This window comes from Cyprinus carpio, chromosome B23, assembly GCF_018340385.1.
Source record: "Cyprinus carpio isolate SPL01 chromosome B23, ASM1834038v1, whole genome shotgun sequence".
Lineage (NCBI taxonomy): Eukaryota > Metazoa > Chordata > Actinopteri > Cypriniformes > Cyprinidae > Cyprinus > Cyprinus carpio.
In genome coordinates this window covers 5,952,996-5,970,298 of record NC_056619.1, presented here as the reverse complement: position 1 = coordinate 5,970,298, position 17,303 = coordinate 5,952,996, and the positions used below count along the sequence as shown (strand labels likewise).

The following is a 17,303-nucleotide window of genomic DNA, read 5'->3' as shown; positions in this document are numbered from 1 at the left end:
GCAGATCATCCTGGATGGAGATTCTCCATCGGTGCTTGATTCCTGACTCCATATGGTGCACGCTTCTAAAAGACTCGGAGTTACAGTTATTCACCGTCACTAAAGACATTTGTGATTTCATGCAGGAGAAACCAGGGTAAATGTCACTTCTGGTTTTAGGCAACAAAATAAAGCATGTGACTGCATTTTCAGGACGATATCATTATTTTTATTTTATTTTCTATTTTTTTATTTTCTGAACTGAAACTTTTTACAAACATAACAATATACACATAGCATTTACTTAAAATATGAACAGTCAAAAAAAAAATAATAAGGATAGGACAAGTATATATTCAAAATGGAACAAGCATATGCAACTGAAATAAATAAATAAATAAAAAGAAAAAACTACAAAAAGCCCCTGACAATATTTCAAAGACCAAGCAAATATGTTTCGATTAGTGTTCAGGTCTGTTGGAAAATGTCCGATTTCAGCAGTCATTTTCTCATATATATATATATATATATCTGATTCAGTCTCTGTGTCCATTCTGTCAAAGTAGGTTGGTGCATCTTCATCCAGTTCACAGTTATTATCTTCCTAGCTGCTATTAATAATATATGCAGTACAAACAGGTGAGATTTGATCAGAGGGGAAACCATTAAACAGGGAAAAAATACTTGGTGCATTGGTATTTCATATCCTTACTAATTGCATAATTAGTAATTTCATAAACTTTACTAATCTCCCTTTTAACCCCCTGCTGATACACTTGTATTTTGGGGCATTCCCAAAATATTTGAACATAGTCCCCCACCTGAGATCATCATTTAATATAAGTACATGGTGGATATATGTGCAATAGGATTTATTTTGTGTCCAAAGTTGAATTTTCATACAAATTACGGCTTAGTTGATGCTATCCTATTCTCTGATGTGACAACTGAACCAAAATGTGAATGTCTGACTTATCTGTTGTGTAAAGCATGAAAAATGGTCAGTGTGGGTAAATTGAGCCAGTGGCCACCTTTATGATACATGAGTGAATGTAAGATAGTAAAAACCTTTACATGTCTTTCTGCCTTATAAGATGTCTTGTGATTTGCTTATGACCATTACAAAGTCTGAATATTCTGCAGAAAGGAGTCCTAAAACCCAAAAACAAGTTAGTGTTTTGGTACATTTAGTTCCATTGTTTTGAATGGGTTTTTGGTCAAATGCCTGTGACACGTTCTAGTAGCTACTATTAACTCCAGTTAACAAGTTATTAACTCACTTGAATGTGCTAGCTAATCAGTTTTTTTTCATACCTACCCAAGAACTACTATAGAACTACATACACTTTCATAATTTAAGCTTATAATGCATAAATAATTCTAAAATGAAGATCGAGTGCGGCTTACTATGTTAATCAGCTTATTGTTTCTTGATAGTAGTTACTAGAATGTTAATATTGCATTACACATTTGTTACCATGTAGTTATTTAATAATGAAGGAACAGTATTCATTTACCAATTATCCAATTCTTCTGTTACCAATAAATTCTGTTAACTTTTTTCTTCATTCACAGAGCTTATTTTCTGCAATTAGCCAAAAGCTGAAAATTCTTTTGTGGCGGGAACCAGGGTTTCTGGGTTGTTACACAAAAACAAGTCATCCCTGAAATGTCAGCTAAAGTTTACTGATGCCCTCTGGAGGGCAATGCGGGTAGCACTTCATAAACCTCAAATGTTACTGATCCAATAGTCAGTGTAGTCAGTGACATGGACACCATGAATGCTGGTCCAACAGATCTACTGATCCTGCATGAATAAAAGAATCTGAAAACACACATATTTCTGTTAGCATTCATATTCACTGACCAGTGGTTTGTCTGGTTTGTGGAAGTACAGTATGTGATTTGAGGTTGTACTTTGTAGTAATAAATAAAGTCCATATTCTGAAGGTCTTTCACAAGAGTGAAGATGTTCAATCATTTTCATTGTTTCATTTCAATGATTATATATGGATCCATCTATTCTCCAAGCCACTTGTCCTATGTACTGTAGAGTCATGGGGATGATGGCGCCTATCCCAGCGTCCCAGAAACACCATGTCCAGTCCAATGGATAGTCCACACATCCATTCATTGGCCCTACCTGCAGAGTAAACCAGGGACCACACCAACTCCTGGAGAACATGGGAACATTGAGTCGAAAGGCCTGGTGGCTGAGCCGGGACTCCATACAGATCTTTTACTGTAAATCTATTTATAGCATGCCTACACTTCCACCCTCCACCGTCACCTCAGCAGTGGCTTCAGTTACTGTTATATGCTTGGCACGAGTCGGCAACATTCGCATTTCAACTTCAATATGTCTCATGCTTCAGAAATCAGTGACGGCGCCTGTGATCATGTGACTAAATTCAGATTGGTGCATGCAGACTGTACGTGGAGCAGACAGACTGCAGACTGTCAGCGTGTCGAGGGACGACTGTCAGACGCCAGGATGTGAGTGTATCACCAAGATTACCATTCTGATGTTACTGGTTCGGGCTGGACATACTGGGATAGAACTTGGCTGAATGAAACTGTTGAGTTTTTGCATTACAGAATACAGTCAATAAAATAGAATATTTTTCATCGTTTTTTTTCTTTTTGTAATCGGTTAACCTTGAAAGCAAGAGTGAGTTGTGTACTTCATGTTGCAGTGCTTTTCTAATTTAAGAACTGATCTTACAGTTGGAAAGCATGAGGTCAAGTTCACAGTGTGTGTATTTTGGGTAAGTGGGGGAAAGTGTCTGTAGTCTTTAATAGACACTATTCTCTGATCTTACAAAAATGGTACTGGCATGGTACATTAATACAGGCTATACACCACAACTTCACAGGGTAATTCAAGATATTACAAAAAATGACATGGCACCACTATGGTACTATTTCATAGAACATGGTATTACTATGGTACATGTACCATTGTTTTGCCAGTCTTTTTGGACATTTCATGAAATGGAATGTGAAAAAAAAAAAAAAAAAGACACAAGAAACTGGCAAAACGGGTATATGTCCAAACAAAATGGTATTACCAAAAATAAATGTGATTTTACCTTGGTAAATTCCCCCCAAACCTGGTAAAACAACAGCAATTGTCCAAAAAACATGGTACAGATGTATCATATAAAAAATAAAAATAAAAAAAAACAATCTAAATGTATACAATGTTTTTTTTAAGCATCCCTTGAGAAAAAGGAATGTGCTTAATGTGCACTTGTAGTGTACTTCCGATCCTAAAAGTATATTTAAAAAAAAAAAAAAACTGTACATGCAGATAATATAATATTAATGAAATAAAAGGCCACTTAAATGTACTTAAAGAGAGTTACTTAACACACTTAAGTACACTTTTAAAAAGTGCACTTTGTAGTAATATCAAATTAAAGGTTTTAAAAAAAAATTTTTTTATCTTTTGTTGAAGTACACTCATTTTGATGTGTTGACTAACATACTAAAGCACATGTGAATTACATGCACACGTAACATTAATTAATAATTTGAATAATGTATTAATACTTTTAACTGTGTGTTGTGATATTACATTTAAAGTTCATATACAAATGTGTAATTACAAATATATGTAAATGCATGACATGTACTGTATAATGAAGAGCAACTGTGTAGTGTACAAACCTAAGAAAGTACTGGCTAAGGTAACTCACAGAAATAAAAATAGGTTTAGGGTTAGTACCAAGTTATTACCCAGTTATTGTAATTACTATAATAAGTACAAAGTATAGCTACATGTGAAACAGGGCTTTAATTATTATTTCCATATGACTACTTTTTTATACAAGTATGCTGAATTGTACTTCTTAGTGATTTTGTTTGACATTCAGCTTCTGCTGAAATACTGAATAAAGTAGGCCTATGGTTAATTTGTCCCCACAGTTACGAGTCTTCATCAGAAGATGGAGTCACATGGACAGTGGTCAGTCCTGTCGTCTTCACCTATCGAGTCGTTCAGTGTGAGCGGCTTCTGGATGCAAGCAATGACACCTTACTGTTTGGCCATATCTCCAGCCCTACGGAGCTCCAGGCCCTTAAGAACAACAGTGAAGTAATGAAGCGATTCATTGTGATTGACGAGACTGTTAATGATCTATACGGCTCCCAGGTGGCAGCATATTTCCAAGCGAGAGGAGTGACATACAAGATCCTTCCCTTACCCACAACTGAGGAGAACAAGTCCATGACTCTAGTGACCAGAATCTTGGAGGAGGTCCATAAGTTTGGGATTGACCGCCGTACGGAGCCCATTATTGCTATCGGTGGTGGTGTGTGTCTGGATATCACAGGTCTCGCTGCATCACTGTATCGCAGACGTACTCCGTATATCCGTGTCCCTACTACTCTGCTGGCTTACATTGATGCCAGTGTGGGGGCAAAGACTGGGGTCAATTTTGCCAACTGTAAAAATAAGCTAGGGTCATACATCCCACCCGTGGCAGCGTTCCTGGACAGGAGTTTCCTCTGCACTCTGCCACGCCGCCATATTTCTAATGGAATGGCTGAAATGCTGAAGGTACATGTACTGCATGGATGGCAATACAATACTGGACAGTTTCTCAGATGTTCGCATTTTACACATCTACATTGCATTTTATGGTTCATGCACTGACTTGTAAAAAAAAAAAAAGTGCATTTAATTATATTTAATGTGCACTAGTAGTGTACTTAAAATTTTATAAGTATATTTAAAAAAAAACTGTACTTGCACGTAATATTAATTAAATAAAAAGCTACTTAAGTGTACCTAAAGAGAGTTCACTTTCTTAACACACTTAAGCACACTTTAAAAATGGACACTTTGTAATAATGTTCGTAGTAAAGTACATTTTAAATCAGTTTTAATAATCATAATAATCTTTTAATTAATTGTGCTTTAAAGAAGTACACTTATTTTGATGTGTTGAATAAATGCATACACTCTGAACATTGTGTTTGGTGGAAATATATATTAAAAGATGTGTTTATTTAAGATTAAAGGGATAGTTCATCTTCAGTTGGTCATCACTGACATGCATATTGTTTTTTCCCCCATACTATGGAAGTCAATGGGGACCAGCAACTGAAGGCGAACTATCCCCTTAAAGCTAAAATATTAACTTTAAAGTATTTATCTCTTTTAAGGTGTTTTTATTTTCTCTAAATGTAGTCTTTTTGTTATATTCAGTACCTTTGGCACAAATGTAATGCCATATCAATAATGCCTTAAATAAATAAACAAACAGATAAACAAACAAACAAACAAATAGGATTTTAAAATCTAAAAAATAAAATAGAAAGAAATTTTAAATAAATAATAATTGTATTCAGCAAAGATGCATTTAGTTGATTAATAGTGACCACAAAGACATTTATAGTGAAAGATAAATTTGTGCAATTGGGAGATATAGTGAAAGATTTCTGTTTCATATAATTGCTGCTAATCTGAACTTTCTATTAACTGAACAGTCCTAAAAAAGCCACAGTTTTCACAAGCAGGAAATAAACAGGAAAAACTTTTTTTTTTTTTTTAAATAAACCAACTTCTGAAGGATCATGTGACACTGAAGACTGCAGTAATGATGCTGAAAATTCAGATTTGCATCACAGGAATAAACTACATTCTAGAATATATTTTCATATAGACAACAGCTACTTTAAACTGTAATAATATTTCACAATATTACTTTTTTCACTGTATATTTTTTGATCAAATAGCCTTGCAGACTTATTTGAAAAACACTTGAAATTCTTACCAAACCCAGACTTTTATTGTGAAGTCTAATTGAGGTCTTGTGTTACCAATGCTGGTGATTTCCTACAGATGGCGCTGATGAAACACAGAGGACTCTTTGAACTTTTGGAGAAGGATGGCAGACATTTGTTGGACTCCAGTTTCCAATCATCAGGGAGAATGCCAGAAAATATACATGGGGACGCAGCGAGTGTATCCACGAGACTGGCCATTGAAACCATGCTGGAGGAACTTGCCCCAAACTTGTGGGAGGATGACCTGGACCGGCTGGTGGACTTTGGCCATATCATCAGTCCAGAGCTTGAAATGGTTATGCATATTAGGACTCAAACCAAAACTGCACACTGTGTGTCAGACTTGAATTACTCTAATAACTGGAGTCACTCTTTTCTTTGATACAGAAAATACTTCCTGCGCTTCTTCATGGAGAGGCGGTGAACATTGACATGGCTTTCATGGTCTATGTGGCTCACGAAAGGGGCTTTCTGACAGAAGAGGAGAAAAGACGTATCATTGTGTGTATGCGGAGCCTAGATCTTCCAGTGTGGCATTCAGACTGCACTCTGGATCTAGTACTGAAGTCCCTTACTGAACGACTCAAGCACTCAGGAGGATTTCTGAGAACGCCTCTACCCACAGCGCTAGGAAAAGCAAGTATGTGAAACATAAAAAGAAGAACTACACTTTTGCCCTTAAACATTAAAGGTGTATTCAGTAGTTTGGTGCAAATTCAAACAGTTTTACACATTAGGAAATAGTGTTTTTGTAAGGAGTCATCTGAATGGTGTATAATGAAATTAAGAATTTACTAATAATTGTTTTCTATAAGAAGTGTTTACCACCATACACCAGTCCTCACACACATTGACTGTATGCTAGTAGCACAGTGTATTTTAGTGATGTGAAGCACGGAATTTAGACAATGAAACACTACGTCATTTGTTGAAAAGATTTAAAATGGGTCATGAACTGAGAAATCAAAATTCCCTTGATCTTTTGACATAAGAGGTCATTGTGCTATAAAAACATCCTGTAAGTTTCAGAAATCAAAACTTTCTCATTAGTCTATAAACAGCTTATATTGAAGGCAGTCTGCCAAAACAACAGCTTGTGGAATGTTTTACGCTATGATGTAATAGTGTGGATAAGCACCGCCCCCACAGAAGAAGTTTAACGCCTGCTTCTACACCACTACCTGTTTAGCCCCGCCCACCGATTCTACACCACTACCTGTTTAGCCCCGCCCACCGATTATACATCACTACCTGTTTATCCCCACCCACCGATTCTACATCACTACCTGTTTAGCCCCGCCCACCGATTCTACATCACTACCTGTTTATCCCCACCCACCCATTCTACATCACTACCTGTTTAGCCCCGCCCACCGACTATACATCACTACCTGTTTATCCCCACCCACCGATTCTACTGTACATCACTACCTGTTTATCCCCACCCACCGATTCTACATCACTACCTGTTTAGCCCCGCCCACCGATTCTACATCACTACCTGTTTAGCCCCGCCCACCGATTCTACATCACTACCTGTTTATCCCCACCCACCGATTCTAAATCACTACCTGTTTATCCCCCCGCCCACCGATTCTACATCACTACCTGTTTAGCCCCACCCACCGATTCTACATCACTACCTGTTTATCCCCGCCCACCTATTCTACCCCACTGACTGATTAGCCCCGCCTACCAATTCTTCATCACTGCCTGTTTAGCTCCGCCCACCGATTCTACACCACTGACTGATTAGCCCCGCCCACTGATTCTGTTTCTCTGCCTATTTAGCCCCGCCCACCAATTATTCGTCACTGCCTTTTTTAGCCCCACCACCTATTCTACATCACTGCCTGTCTAGCCCCGCCCACCGATTCGCACGTGTACTGTAAATAGCGAGAGAGGCGAACACAGGTCTATGCAGACACCAAACAATAAAGATGCTCTGATAACAAGATGCAGTGCCAAGTTGTGAAAAAAAAGTCTTTCCATTGCTTTACTTCTGATCTCAACATTAGGAAAAAGTGGATGACCTTTATTTTTAAGAGTTTAGTCCAACTTTAAGTGCTCAGGGCACATTTTAGCAAAGCACCATAAGACTGTGACATACTGTAGTTTGTTTCATTTCCTTCAGTCTGTCTTTTTCATATACCCCGCAGGAATCTTCAATGACACAGAAGAGAGCATTGTGTGTCAAGCGTTCAAGAAATGGTGTGATGAACAGTGTGAAACCACCATGAAACCAGAATAACACACCACAGGAAATGTTGAGTCTGATTATATTCCTGAACCAAGAAAAACACGTGTGCTGCAAAATGAAACGCATCAAATCATGAATGAAACCTCCAGAAATTGTGAAAACCACTCAGTTTTATTTCAATGTCTGTAACAGTTTCATTCTCAATACACGTGACAAGCTTTAAAACCCAACAATGAAATGCTACTTTCCTCATAAAGCTCACATTAAGAGTGAAAGGTGACTTTCCCAACAGGTTTAAAGTGGGCTGGCTTCCAGAACTGAATTCATAGGAAATTAATGCTTTGTAAAGGAAAAAAAAAAAAATCAACATTACAAGCTATCTTAAGTCCTTTCTTAAATAATGTTTGGTTAAGCTTCAAAAATATAAAACAAAAGTATTTTAACAAAACGAAAGCCATTTCTAGCCAAGATACTTCTATAAAAGACAGACTTGTGTTTGTTATTAAAAGATATTTGGTTGAAGTTCCACAGAAGCCTGTTTTGAAGGCACCTTTCATCGACGTCACTGATACATATGCATTCATATAGGAGCCTTGTGCTTTAACTGTTACCTGATTGTCTGAATTATTGCTCAGAAAAAAAAAAAAAAATTGCAACAGCCAGTTTTGCTATAAATTCACAACGACATACTTAACAGTTTCACTGCATATTTAGACTCCACTTGGAATTTGGCCACATTTTAGTAGTCAACACTGTGTAACATTACATTCAGAGGAAGTTTTGTAGTGCTTCAAGACACTTCAGCTTTAAGCCAGAATACAATACAATCCTGATCAAAACCTAGGTTCGGTGGTCCTACTGAGATATCATCCCCTCTACTTCACCCGAGGACCGAACCCGTTAGGTTCCACAGTCTAAGACTAAGTCTAAAATCACAAATATAGAACAGAAGATTTCATTTAAAGGGATAGTTCACACAAAATAGAAAATTAGGAACATCGTCTTCTTACTCTCATGTAGCTCCAAACCCATGTACTGTACATTTTTACAAATTTGGGGTTTATTTTTTTGTCCTTTTTGGAAATTAGCAGTCCCTGTGGAAGCATGGAACAAAAAATAAATAGGTAATTGTGACTTTCTAGCAATTCTGAGATCCCCCACCCCACCCCTCAGATTCACAAAAAAAAAAAAAGTTTTTATTTTTAATTTTGTGGCAGAAACAAACAAACAATTGCATGATATAAACTCACAAAACTGAGAACAAACGTCCAAATTGTAAGATAAAAATTATCGAATTGCAAGAAAAAAAAATGCAATTACCATTTATATTTTTTATTCAGGAACAATAGCAGAAATGGAAGACAAAATCTCAATTCTGAGAAGCATACTCAGAATTGTGAGACATAAACTCGTAATTACCTTTTTTTATTTTTTAGTCTGCAAAAAAAAAAAAAAAAAAAAAAAAAAAAAAAATTGTTGCGAGATGTCAATTTGAAAATTATAAGAAACTTTATATTTTGCATTTTTTAACCATTTTTCTAAAAATTATAAGTTTATATCTAACAGTTATGTTTCTTTTTGATCTCAGAATTGCAAGAAAACAAGTTAAAATTGTGGCAAATTAAGCTGCAATTATGTTTTTAATTATTATTTTTTAATTTGTGGTGGAAACAGTCCCAGTCCCCATTTACTTTCATTGTATGCAAAAGAGCAGCATGATTTTTCTGCTAAATATCTCTTTCTGTGTTCCACCATAGAAATAATGTCCTTAATGTTTGGAATGACACAAGGATGAGTGACTGATGAGAGAAAGTTTTGGGTGAACTACTGCTTTAAGTGACAGATTTGTAATGTAAGGCACTTTACAGTGGTGTTACCAACGCTAAACTCATCATCTTTACAACATCTTTCCATTACACACAGGCTGATTTCTCATCTGAAAGTTATCTTTGCATAGTTCTATTAAACAACACATAATAGTTGCACCTACATGATCAAAATAGTGGCACAAATTGGATGCTACTCAAAGGCAAACATCAGTACATCTGAGTTGAGCACAGTAGAAATATACAGTAACAGTACAGCTTATTATTACAAACATATTCAGTCATTTTACAGCAGGTAAGAATTAAAAAACCCAAACAAGTGTTAGGATAAAATATAAAATATTTTTTCCTTCGTCTTTTTTTTTTATCTTCAACATATTATCATACTTCCAGTGTTTTCACCCTCAATATATATATATTAAAAAATGATTTTTTCATAAAAAAAACAAAACAAAACAAAACAGAAAACCTTGGACATTGTAATTAAAATGTATGGCCTATTAAAACAGAAATGAATCAAAATGTTAGATTAAAAAATGTTTGAAGGGTGATACATTTGAATTTGAAGTTTGAATTACTATATGACTATTCCTTTAGTCATCAAATATGTGTTAAGAAATGATTTCACATTCTTATGGATTATTTCAAGCTATGCACTGTGTTAAAATGCATCCTCAGGGTATCTTATGAGAAATGCATGAGGTGAAATACATTTGCATAACTATATAGGCACTGCATATAACCACAAGAAGAGTTTTTGAAGGCTTTCAGCAGAGTTAAAACTGAATATTGCTTATTGCTTGGCACATTCCACAGGACATCTGGAAATCTGTTGGATTTTTCAAATGCTGTGCAAAAACTGTCCTTCCACATGTGCATTTCTTTAGCCTCTGGGTCTAAAGATTATTCCACAAATCCACCGCGCTACGTGAAATTCTCCTGGACCGGAAACATTAATACTGAGAGAATATTGCCAACGATTAATAATGGAATGAAAAAGTTTAGGGTCAGCTGTTTCAGATCAGCCTCGTAGCAAACATACTCTGTCCATCTACTGGTTGTGTGCGTTTCCATCTGGAAGATACGATTTGTAGAGCATTTGCTCAAAAGTTTCCTTAACATTCAACAGAAATTTTCACAACATTTATGAATTAGTTACGATTAATGCAGCTATGCTAAGGGAGCATTTCACCCAAAAATGAAACCTTCACCTTTTTACAATGAGAAACCATATAAACTTTGATTTGGCCCCTTCATTCAAGTGCTTGTTTCATGCATGCTCATATCGGCGATACAACCATCTACACACTAACATCTTGAGGAACTGGAGCACTGAATCAGTTCATCATAGGAGCAGGTACGCGCTGCTATTTTGGCTTATTTTCAGTCGGAGTGACTATTGGACATTTGAAAGTGAGTTTTGATTGAGTAACTTGTAAATCTGTGCTGCTTGAGCCATGAACTGTTGTAGACGGTTCAGTCTGATTTAAAGAATTATTCATTCATGAACCGAAAATCACAGACTGATCGTTTCACGTCATAAGACCTCAATATATCGTCAGGAGCCATGGGTTTTAATTTTGAGTTGCCTGATACGCTTTTCAACATTCAAAGTGATGGTAGACCTTGACTCGCATTTTATGAATCACCAAGGACCACGGTTTCTGCTAAACATCTTCTTTACTGTTCTACTGAAGAAAAAAGTCCCCTACATCTTGGATGACCTGAGCAGATTTTCATTTTTGGGTGAACTAACCCTTTAAACATCAACTGTCTGTCACTTAATATCTACACGTTAAATGGGAAGCATTCTGCTTAAGTCACTCCTTCACAAGGATATATATATTAAAAAAAGAGAAATATTCTTCTAAACTGTGTGCAAACACACTACTGTACAACCAAAGAAATCACCTTTCAAGTGCACTTTTATATTGTCCCAAAGCTGATTAAATTGTTCTCTAATACACCTATGTGAAGTTACACAAATCAATCTTTTTATGATACTGACCTTGATTATTTTGATATTATTATAACACAATGAAATTTGGGTAGACGAAACTGGAATAAGGTTAAAATACAATAAAATAAAATGAGTGTAAACATAAAAATAATATTATTTCGCACTTGACAAAACAGGCTGTGCTTCTTCCTTAGCAGTCAATGGTGTTTCCGGAAAACCACGACAATGACCAGCGGCCCTGAACAGCCAGACGAAGGTTTCCTTGCACTAACAAACATGCTCGTTCTCCTCCATGTTCACGCTGTCCTTACAGCTGCTTTCGTTCGAGGCTCCGGACGAGACGGAGGTGAGGAGCGGGTCGCTTGTTGCTACAGATGACAATGTGTCGTCCATCAGGATGTCGTCGAGTTTAGTGCCATGTGCCTTTGGGACAAGACCATAAGCATCGGTGGAATTGCTAGAGTCGTTAAAGGTGATTGTGCCGTCGTTTAGGTCTAGGGTGCTGGAGCGGCCCATGTCGGGGCAAGACGGGTGTGCGTGAGGGAACATGTCCTGGGTGCAGTCGCCCAGGACCGGCTCCTGTTTGATGGGCCGGGCTGCTAGTGTAGTCACGGCCAGTCCGTGAGCACGAGCCTGGATTTCCAGCTCCTGGATTAGCATGCAACGGATAGACAACAAAGCAAGAACTGAAACATATACTGTAACTAACTTAATGAATCTACAAATTGACACTTTTCTGGATTTATCTAGATTCAAACATACAATTTAAATCTAGAAAATATTTAAAAATATAAATTAATAAAATGATTAAATATTTAAAATATAACACTAACAGCTTGCGCCAATGCAAACCGTCTTTTGGCATTAAAATAATACTGGATTTACTAAAGACGTGCAGTGATGAATCAGTGCTGAAAAGGCGTGGACACAGTTATTGAATATGCATTTTTAGGCATTTCCCTTTCAGACGCAAAATTTATGGAAGGAGAGTATTCAAATGAATCACGCAATGCGTTTTACTAACGTTTGCGCTCGTCAAATTAATGGAATTTACGCCATTATTTAACGCCCAATAAAAGCATGTCTTAAACTATTTTTGCTCTTGAAATTGCTGCAGTTATTGTTGCTATGAGGAGGCACCACAGAGAACAGAGAGCGCGTGGTAGAAGGGAGAGGATATTTTCGACATGTATTAATTTATTTGGAAAGAACACATTATCCGAATATATCGTTTGCCAAGCCATGTTATTTTTAATTTGATTCAGGAAATAAAAGACGACTTATACCCTCAACTAGGAGTCACACATTCCAGCTCGATCTAAACTTCATACAACCCTTCATTTTTTTGGCCTCCGGTTCTTTTCAACGTACTGTGGTTTCTTTATTTCTTTATTCTTTATTTGTGACTACTGAAAGAATATGTTTTGGGTTGAAGGTCACTGCAAAAATTTCTTATATTGATGGCTAATACAAACTGGTTAATAATCCTTGTGCCTTTTTTTAATAATGATGAACAATTTATAATAAACAATGCAACATTCCATAATGAAATGAGAATTTCAATTCAAGGTGACTTTTAAGTGTCTTTAAAAACTTTTTTTTTTTTTTTTATAATTCTTAGAAGAAAATGCTTTTTCTACAATATTTAGTTCTAGTCATTGAAATTGACCCTTGTGAAAAAGAAACACCTAATTGTACTTAATGTGCACTTAAATCTTGAAAGTATAATTAAAAAAATACTTGTGGATAATTTAATATTAATGAAGAAAAAAAAAACGCCACTTAATTGTTTCTTAATACACTTAAATACACTGGATTTCTTTCTTATGTTAAACACAAAAGAAGATATTTTGAAGATAACACATTATTTATACCTATTGACTTCAGTCAACGTCTTAACTGTTTGGTTACAAACATTCCTCAAACTATCTTCTTTTGTGCTCAGCAGCTGAAAGAAACTCATACAGGTTTGGAACAACTTGAGGGTTAGTAAATGATGACAGGATTTTGTTTTTTGTGTGAACTGGCCCTCAAGTCTATTCTATTAATCTGGGCCTCTTCGGTCACTTTTGACTGAACAAAATTGACATTTTGACATTTAAAAAATCTTAGCTTCATTGGAATGAGATGACTGTTGTTACATTAGCTATGTGAACACACAACAATGATCATGGACATGATTTGAATATCTTAAAAGGCTGAAATCTAAAAGAAGTAACACTTGGTACCTTTACGGTAAAAAATGACCAAGGGAAAAAATAGTAGCTATACATTTCAAGGCTTTGGTCACTTTTGAAGTGTGATCCAAAAAAAAGAGACCCAGATGGTTAAAGCGTGTTTTTTTCCCATAATACAGTACATGTGCTAAAGTTCACTTCTTTTTTCAGAAGGGTAATTTTGGACAGCGTACTATTTCTGTATGCCATTCCACTGTATGCTGCAGTTGTATTGTATAGTTAAGTGTTGATGTGTCTGAACTGACCTGTATCCTGAGCATGAGGTGGCGGTTGGCGTGTTCCAGCTTCTTCTGACGGTTCTCCAGCTCTCTGGCCCGCTGCTGCTCTCTCTGAAGTTTCCTGATGTAATCCACAGAGGCCTTCAGGATAGTGCCCTTGTTCCAGCGCATGTCCCTGAGCAACACACACAAGCAGCTGACACCAGCACATCTGACAAACCCTCTATCAACAGCACTAGCCTCTGCTGTGATAACAGCATGTATTCATCTGCTTCATGTGTAAGTGTGTATCTACTGAACACTGCGGTGCTTACGGATCATTTGATTTAGGAATCAGAGTCCCCAGTTCTTTGATTCGATCGTTAATGTTGAATCTCCGTCGCCTCTCAACTGAAACAGATGAAAAATGCGTGTTATATTACACACTTGTATTTATAAACTCAAACAAAATCACATTTACAATAATTCACTTACACTCAAAGTCTATGGGACAAAGACTGTAACTTAATTATGTATTTTTTACAAACTGAGGGACGAAGGAAAATGGTTTTCTTTTGTAAAACTGGAACAGGCTGCTACCCTACATACAAAAGCAAACTCACTTAAGTTATGGTTGTCCTTTTTTTGCCTTTCCTTTGCGAAAGCACGAACTTCTGCCTCTGAAAAAGATAAAGGAGTGTGAGAAGAGAAACTGAAAGCAGGACGTTTATCTGCCATATGTTTTGGCACCCTTTAAATGTCACTGCAGTTGTCTTTTATAGTGCATTTTCTCTCACCAAAATCCCTTTTCCACAAAATCTAGATCATTTTCTGTATAGATTATGACCAACAGTTTTTTTTTTAATGCATAAAGTACCCAGACAACCTGCTACATTTGCCATAATATACAGTATACAATAAATGCATGGAATACTGTATCCCACAATGCAATGTGCTAGACATGACCCTTTTTTGCCTAGTTTTACATAAAATCAAACTAAAAACGCAAATAAGTATTTATTTCCAAGATGATGGTTGCCACTTAAACACAACTTTACGAGGTCCCATGAAAATGTAAAGATTAAATGTTTATTCTGGAATAATACCTACTGTTTTACATACTATTTAAAAATAGTAGCCAGCAAGTAGTGTACACTACACAGTATTATATACTGTGTTTTTAGCAGTAAGCTAGTATTTAATTCTAAACATGATTGAACTTGAATGGAAACCAATCTTATATAACAATTGAACAATTTTATATAACAGTAGAGCGTTCAGGAAGGTTTTTTTTTTTAAATACATTATTCAACAAGTCTGAAAGCTTGTTTCTGCAACTGAATGAAAAATAAAAAATCTAGTTACAACTTATCTCACAATTTTGACTTTTTTTCTCAGAATTGCAAGACATAAACTCGCAAATGCATGTTACAAATTTAGAATTGCGTGAGACAAAGTTGCAATTGTGAATTATAAAGTCAGAATTGTGAGCTAATTTTTCTCCCTTAGAATTTATATCTCACAACTGGAGTTTATATCTCACAATTTTGAGAGAAAAAAAAAGTCAGGACACAAACCAAGAACTCAAATTTACATCTCACAGTTCTGAATTTGTATCTTGAAGTTCTGACATTTTTCTCAGAATTGTGAAAAAAAGTACAAATTGTGATATATAAATTAAAGAAGAAAAATCAACATTGATAATACTCAGAAAAGATTATATTTTTGTTTTGTTAACAGACATGCAGGCAAGTAGAGAAAGCTTCAGACGTACCCACAGGATACCCTTCAGGCCTTTGATAGCTCTCAAACTTGCTACAGGAGCTGGGCTTGTCCATCATGTGCATCATGGCTGGAGATGGAGTAACTATGTAGCATACGAGCATATGTTTTCATATTTCTCACTCCTATCATCATTCACATGACATTTCTACCGACTTTAAAAGGTGAAACACATTTCAGTACATCGTTGAAAGGCCTGGAGAGTCTTAGACGGTAAAAACTGCATTAACTAATTCATATGACTCTTACCAGAGAATTCCCTTTTAATGTCTGGCAGGTTAGCAGGGCACGAGTTACTGATAGAGATTCCCGGAGGCGGCATGCCTGGGTTACTATACATGTCCAAGAGGTTCGCTGACACAGGGATCTATAGAAACATAAGAACATGTATATTATTGTCTCTTTTTTTTGTTCTTTTTGGAGCTCACTGTGTGGAAAAGAGTAGCATGTGTGTTCTGCCTACGACATGAGAGTGAGTAAATGAAGACTATTCACTATTCCTCTGCAGACAGCAGTCAGACAGATATTAGATCAGGTGTTGACAGCTGGATCGCAGGGCCTCCTGCTATACTGACACCAGCCACAGCTCTGATTGTGTGAGATGACAGAAAGAGACAAAGTCTCACCAAGTTCACTACTAATAGAAAAATACACTTTAGTTCTTGAAACTTGTAGACAACGTTGGGGAAAGTTGCTTTTTAAAGTAATGCATTGCAACATTGTGCTACTCCATAAAAAAGTAACTAATTGCATCATTATGGAAAGTAATGCATTATGTTACTTTTGCTTTACTTTTTTACACCTGGGCTGGGCTTGCTTGTTTGTTTTTTAAAAACAACCCCCCAAAAGTTGTATTATTGGCAACTGTAAAGGCCCTTTCACACCAAAAGTGAAATGAATAAGCCTCAGGCTGAAGGAAGTGTGCCTGCCTCTGCACTTATGCCCAGTTTCTCTCAACATGGGGACAGGAGAGCTGTCAGTGAATAAATGGGAAAACAAAGTAACGTGTATTACTTACACTATATTGCCAAAAGTATTGGGACACCCCCTTCTAATGAACGGGTTTGACTACTTTAGTAATTTCCATGAGTACAAATCTTAATGTTTAAGCATACAATGATATTTTAGGGAAGCAACAGTTTGGACAGGACCCTTTTCTATTCTAACATGACAAATCCACACATTACAATAAAAGAATCAAAGAGAAATGATTGATTCAGTCAATCTTAATTGGTCCCAGTCCTACTCCCAGCAGAACACCTCTGATGTGACTTAACATGCAGACTACATTATAACTTTTGCTATAAAATTAGAAGCACACAATTC

At 36.4% G+C, this 17,303-nt stretch overlaps 2 protein-coding genes across 2 annotated transcripts in view; one reads left to right on the top strand and one right to left on the bottom strand.

The window, feature by feature from the left end:
* Positions 1–2,220: 2,220 nt before the first annotated feature.
* LOC109066122 (2-epi-5-epi-valiolone synthase) lies at positions 2,221–8,345 on the top strand. Its single transcript, XM_042750387.1, has 5 exons — positions 2,221–2,475; positions 3,910–4,543; positions 5,831–6,070; positions 6,163–6,415; positions 7,935–8,345. The coding sequence occupies exons 1-5, from the start codon at positions 2,297–2,299 to the stop codon at positions 8,024–8,026; spliced, it is 1,398 nt and encodes a 465-aa protein (XP_042606321.1). The 5' UTR covers positions 2,221–2,296; the 3' UTR covers positions 8,027–8,345.
* Positions 8,346–11,117: 2,772 nt separating this feature from the next.
* Positions 11,118–17,303, bottom strand: part of LOC109066995 (microphthalmia-associated transcription factor-like) — a 41,599-nt gene continuing 35,413 nt past the window's right edge. Inside the window, exons 5-10 of the mRNA XM_042750386.1 lie at positions 16,227–16,344; positions 15,970–16,062; positions 14,819–14,875; positions 14,531–14,606; positions 14,244–14,391; positions 11,118–12,409 (exon numbers count right to left, since the gene is read on the bottom strand). Of these exons, the coding sequence (XP_042606320.1) occupies positions 12,029–12,409; positions 14,244–14,391; positions 14,531–14,606; positions 14,819–14,875; positions 15,970–16,062; positions 16,227–16,344 (873 nt within the window). The 3' untranslated portion in view covers positions 11,118–12,028. The remainder of the gene's footprint in view (positions 12,410–14,243; positions 14,392–14,530; positions 14,607–14,818; positions 14,876–15,969; positions 16,063–16,226; positions 16,345–17,303) is intronic.

Bases quoted from the DNA above. Each gene is read 5' to 3' on its own strand.
- LOC109066122 (XM_042750387.1), top strand. From the start codon at position 2,297: ATGCTTGGCACGAGTCGGCAACATTCGCATTTCAACTTCAATATGTCT. The intron at 4,544-5,830 runs GTACATGTACTG...GATTTCCTACAG, and splicing joins GAATGGCTGAAATGCTGAAG to ATGGCGCTGATGAAACACAG. The intron at 6,071-6,162 runs GTTATGCATATT...TCTTTGATACAG, and splicing joins TCAGTCCAGAGCTTGAAATG to AAAATACTTCCTGCGCTTCT.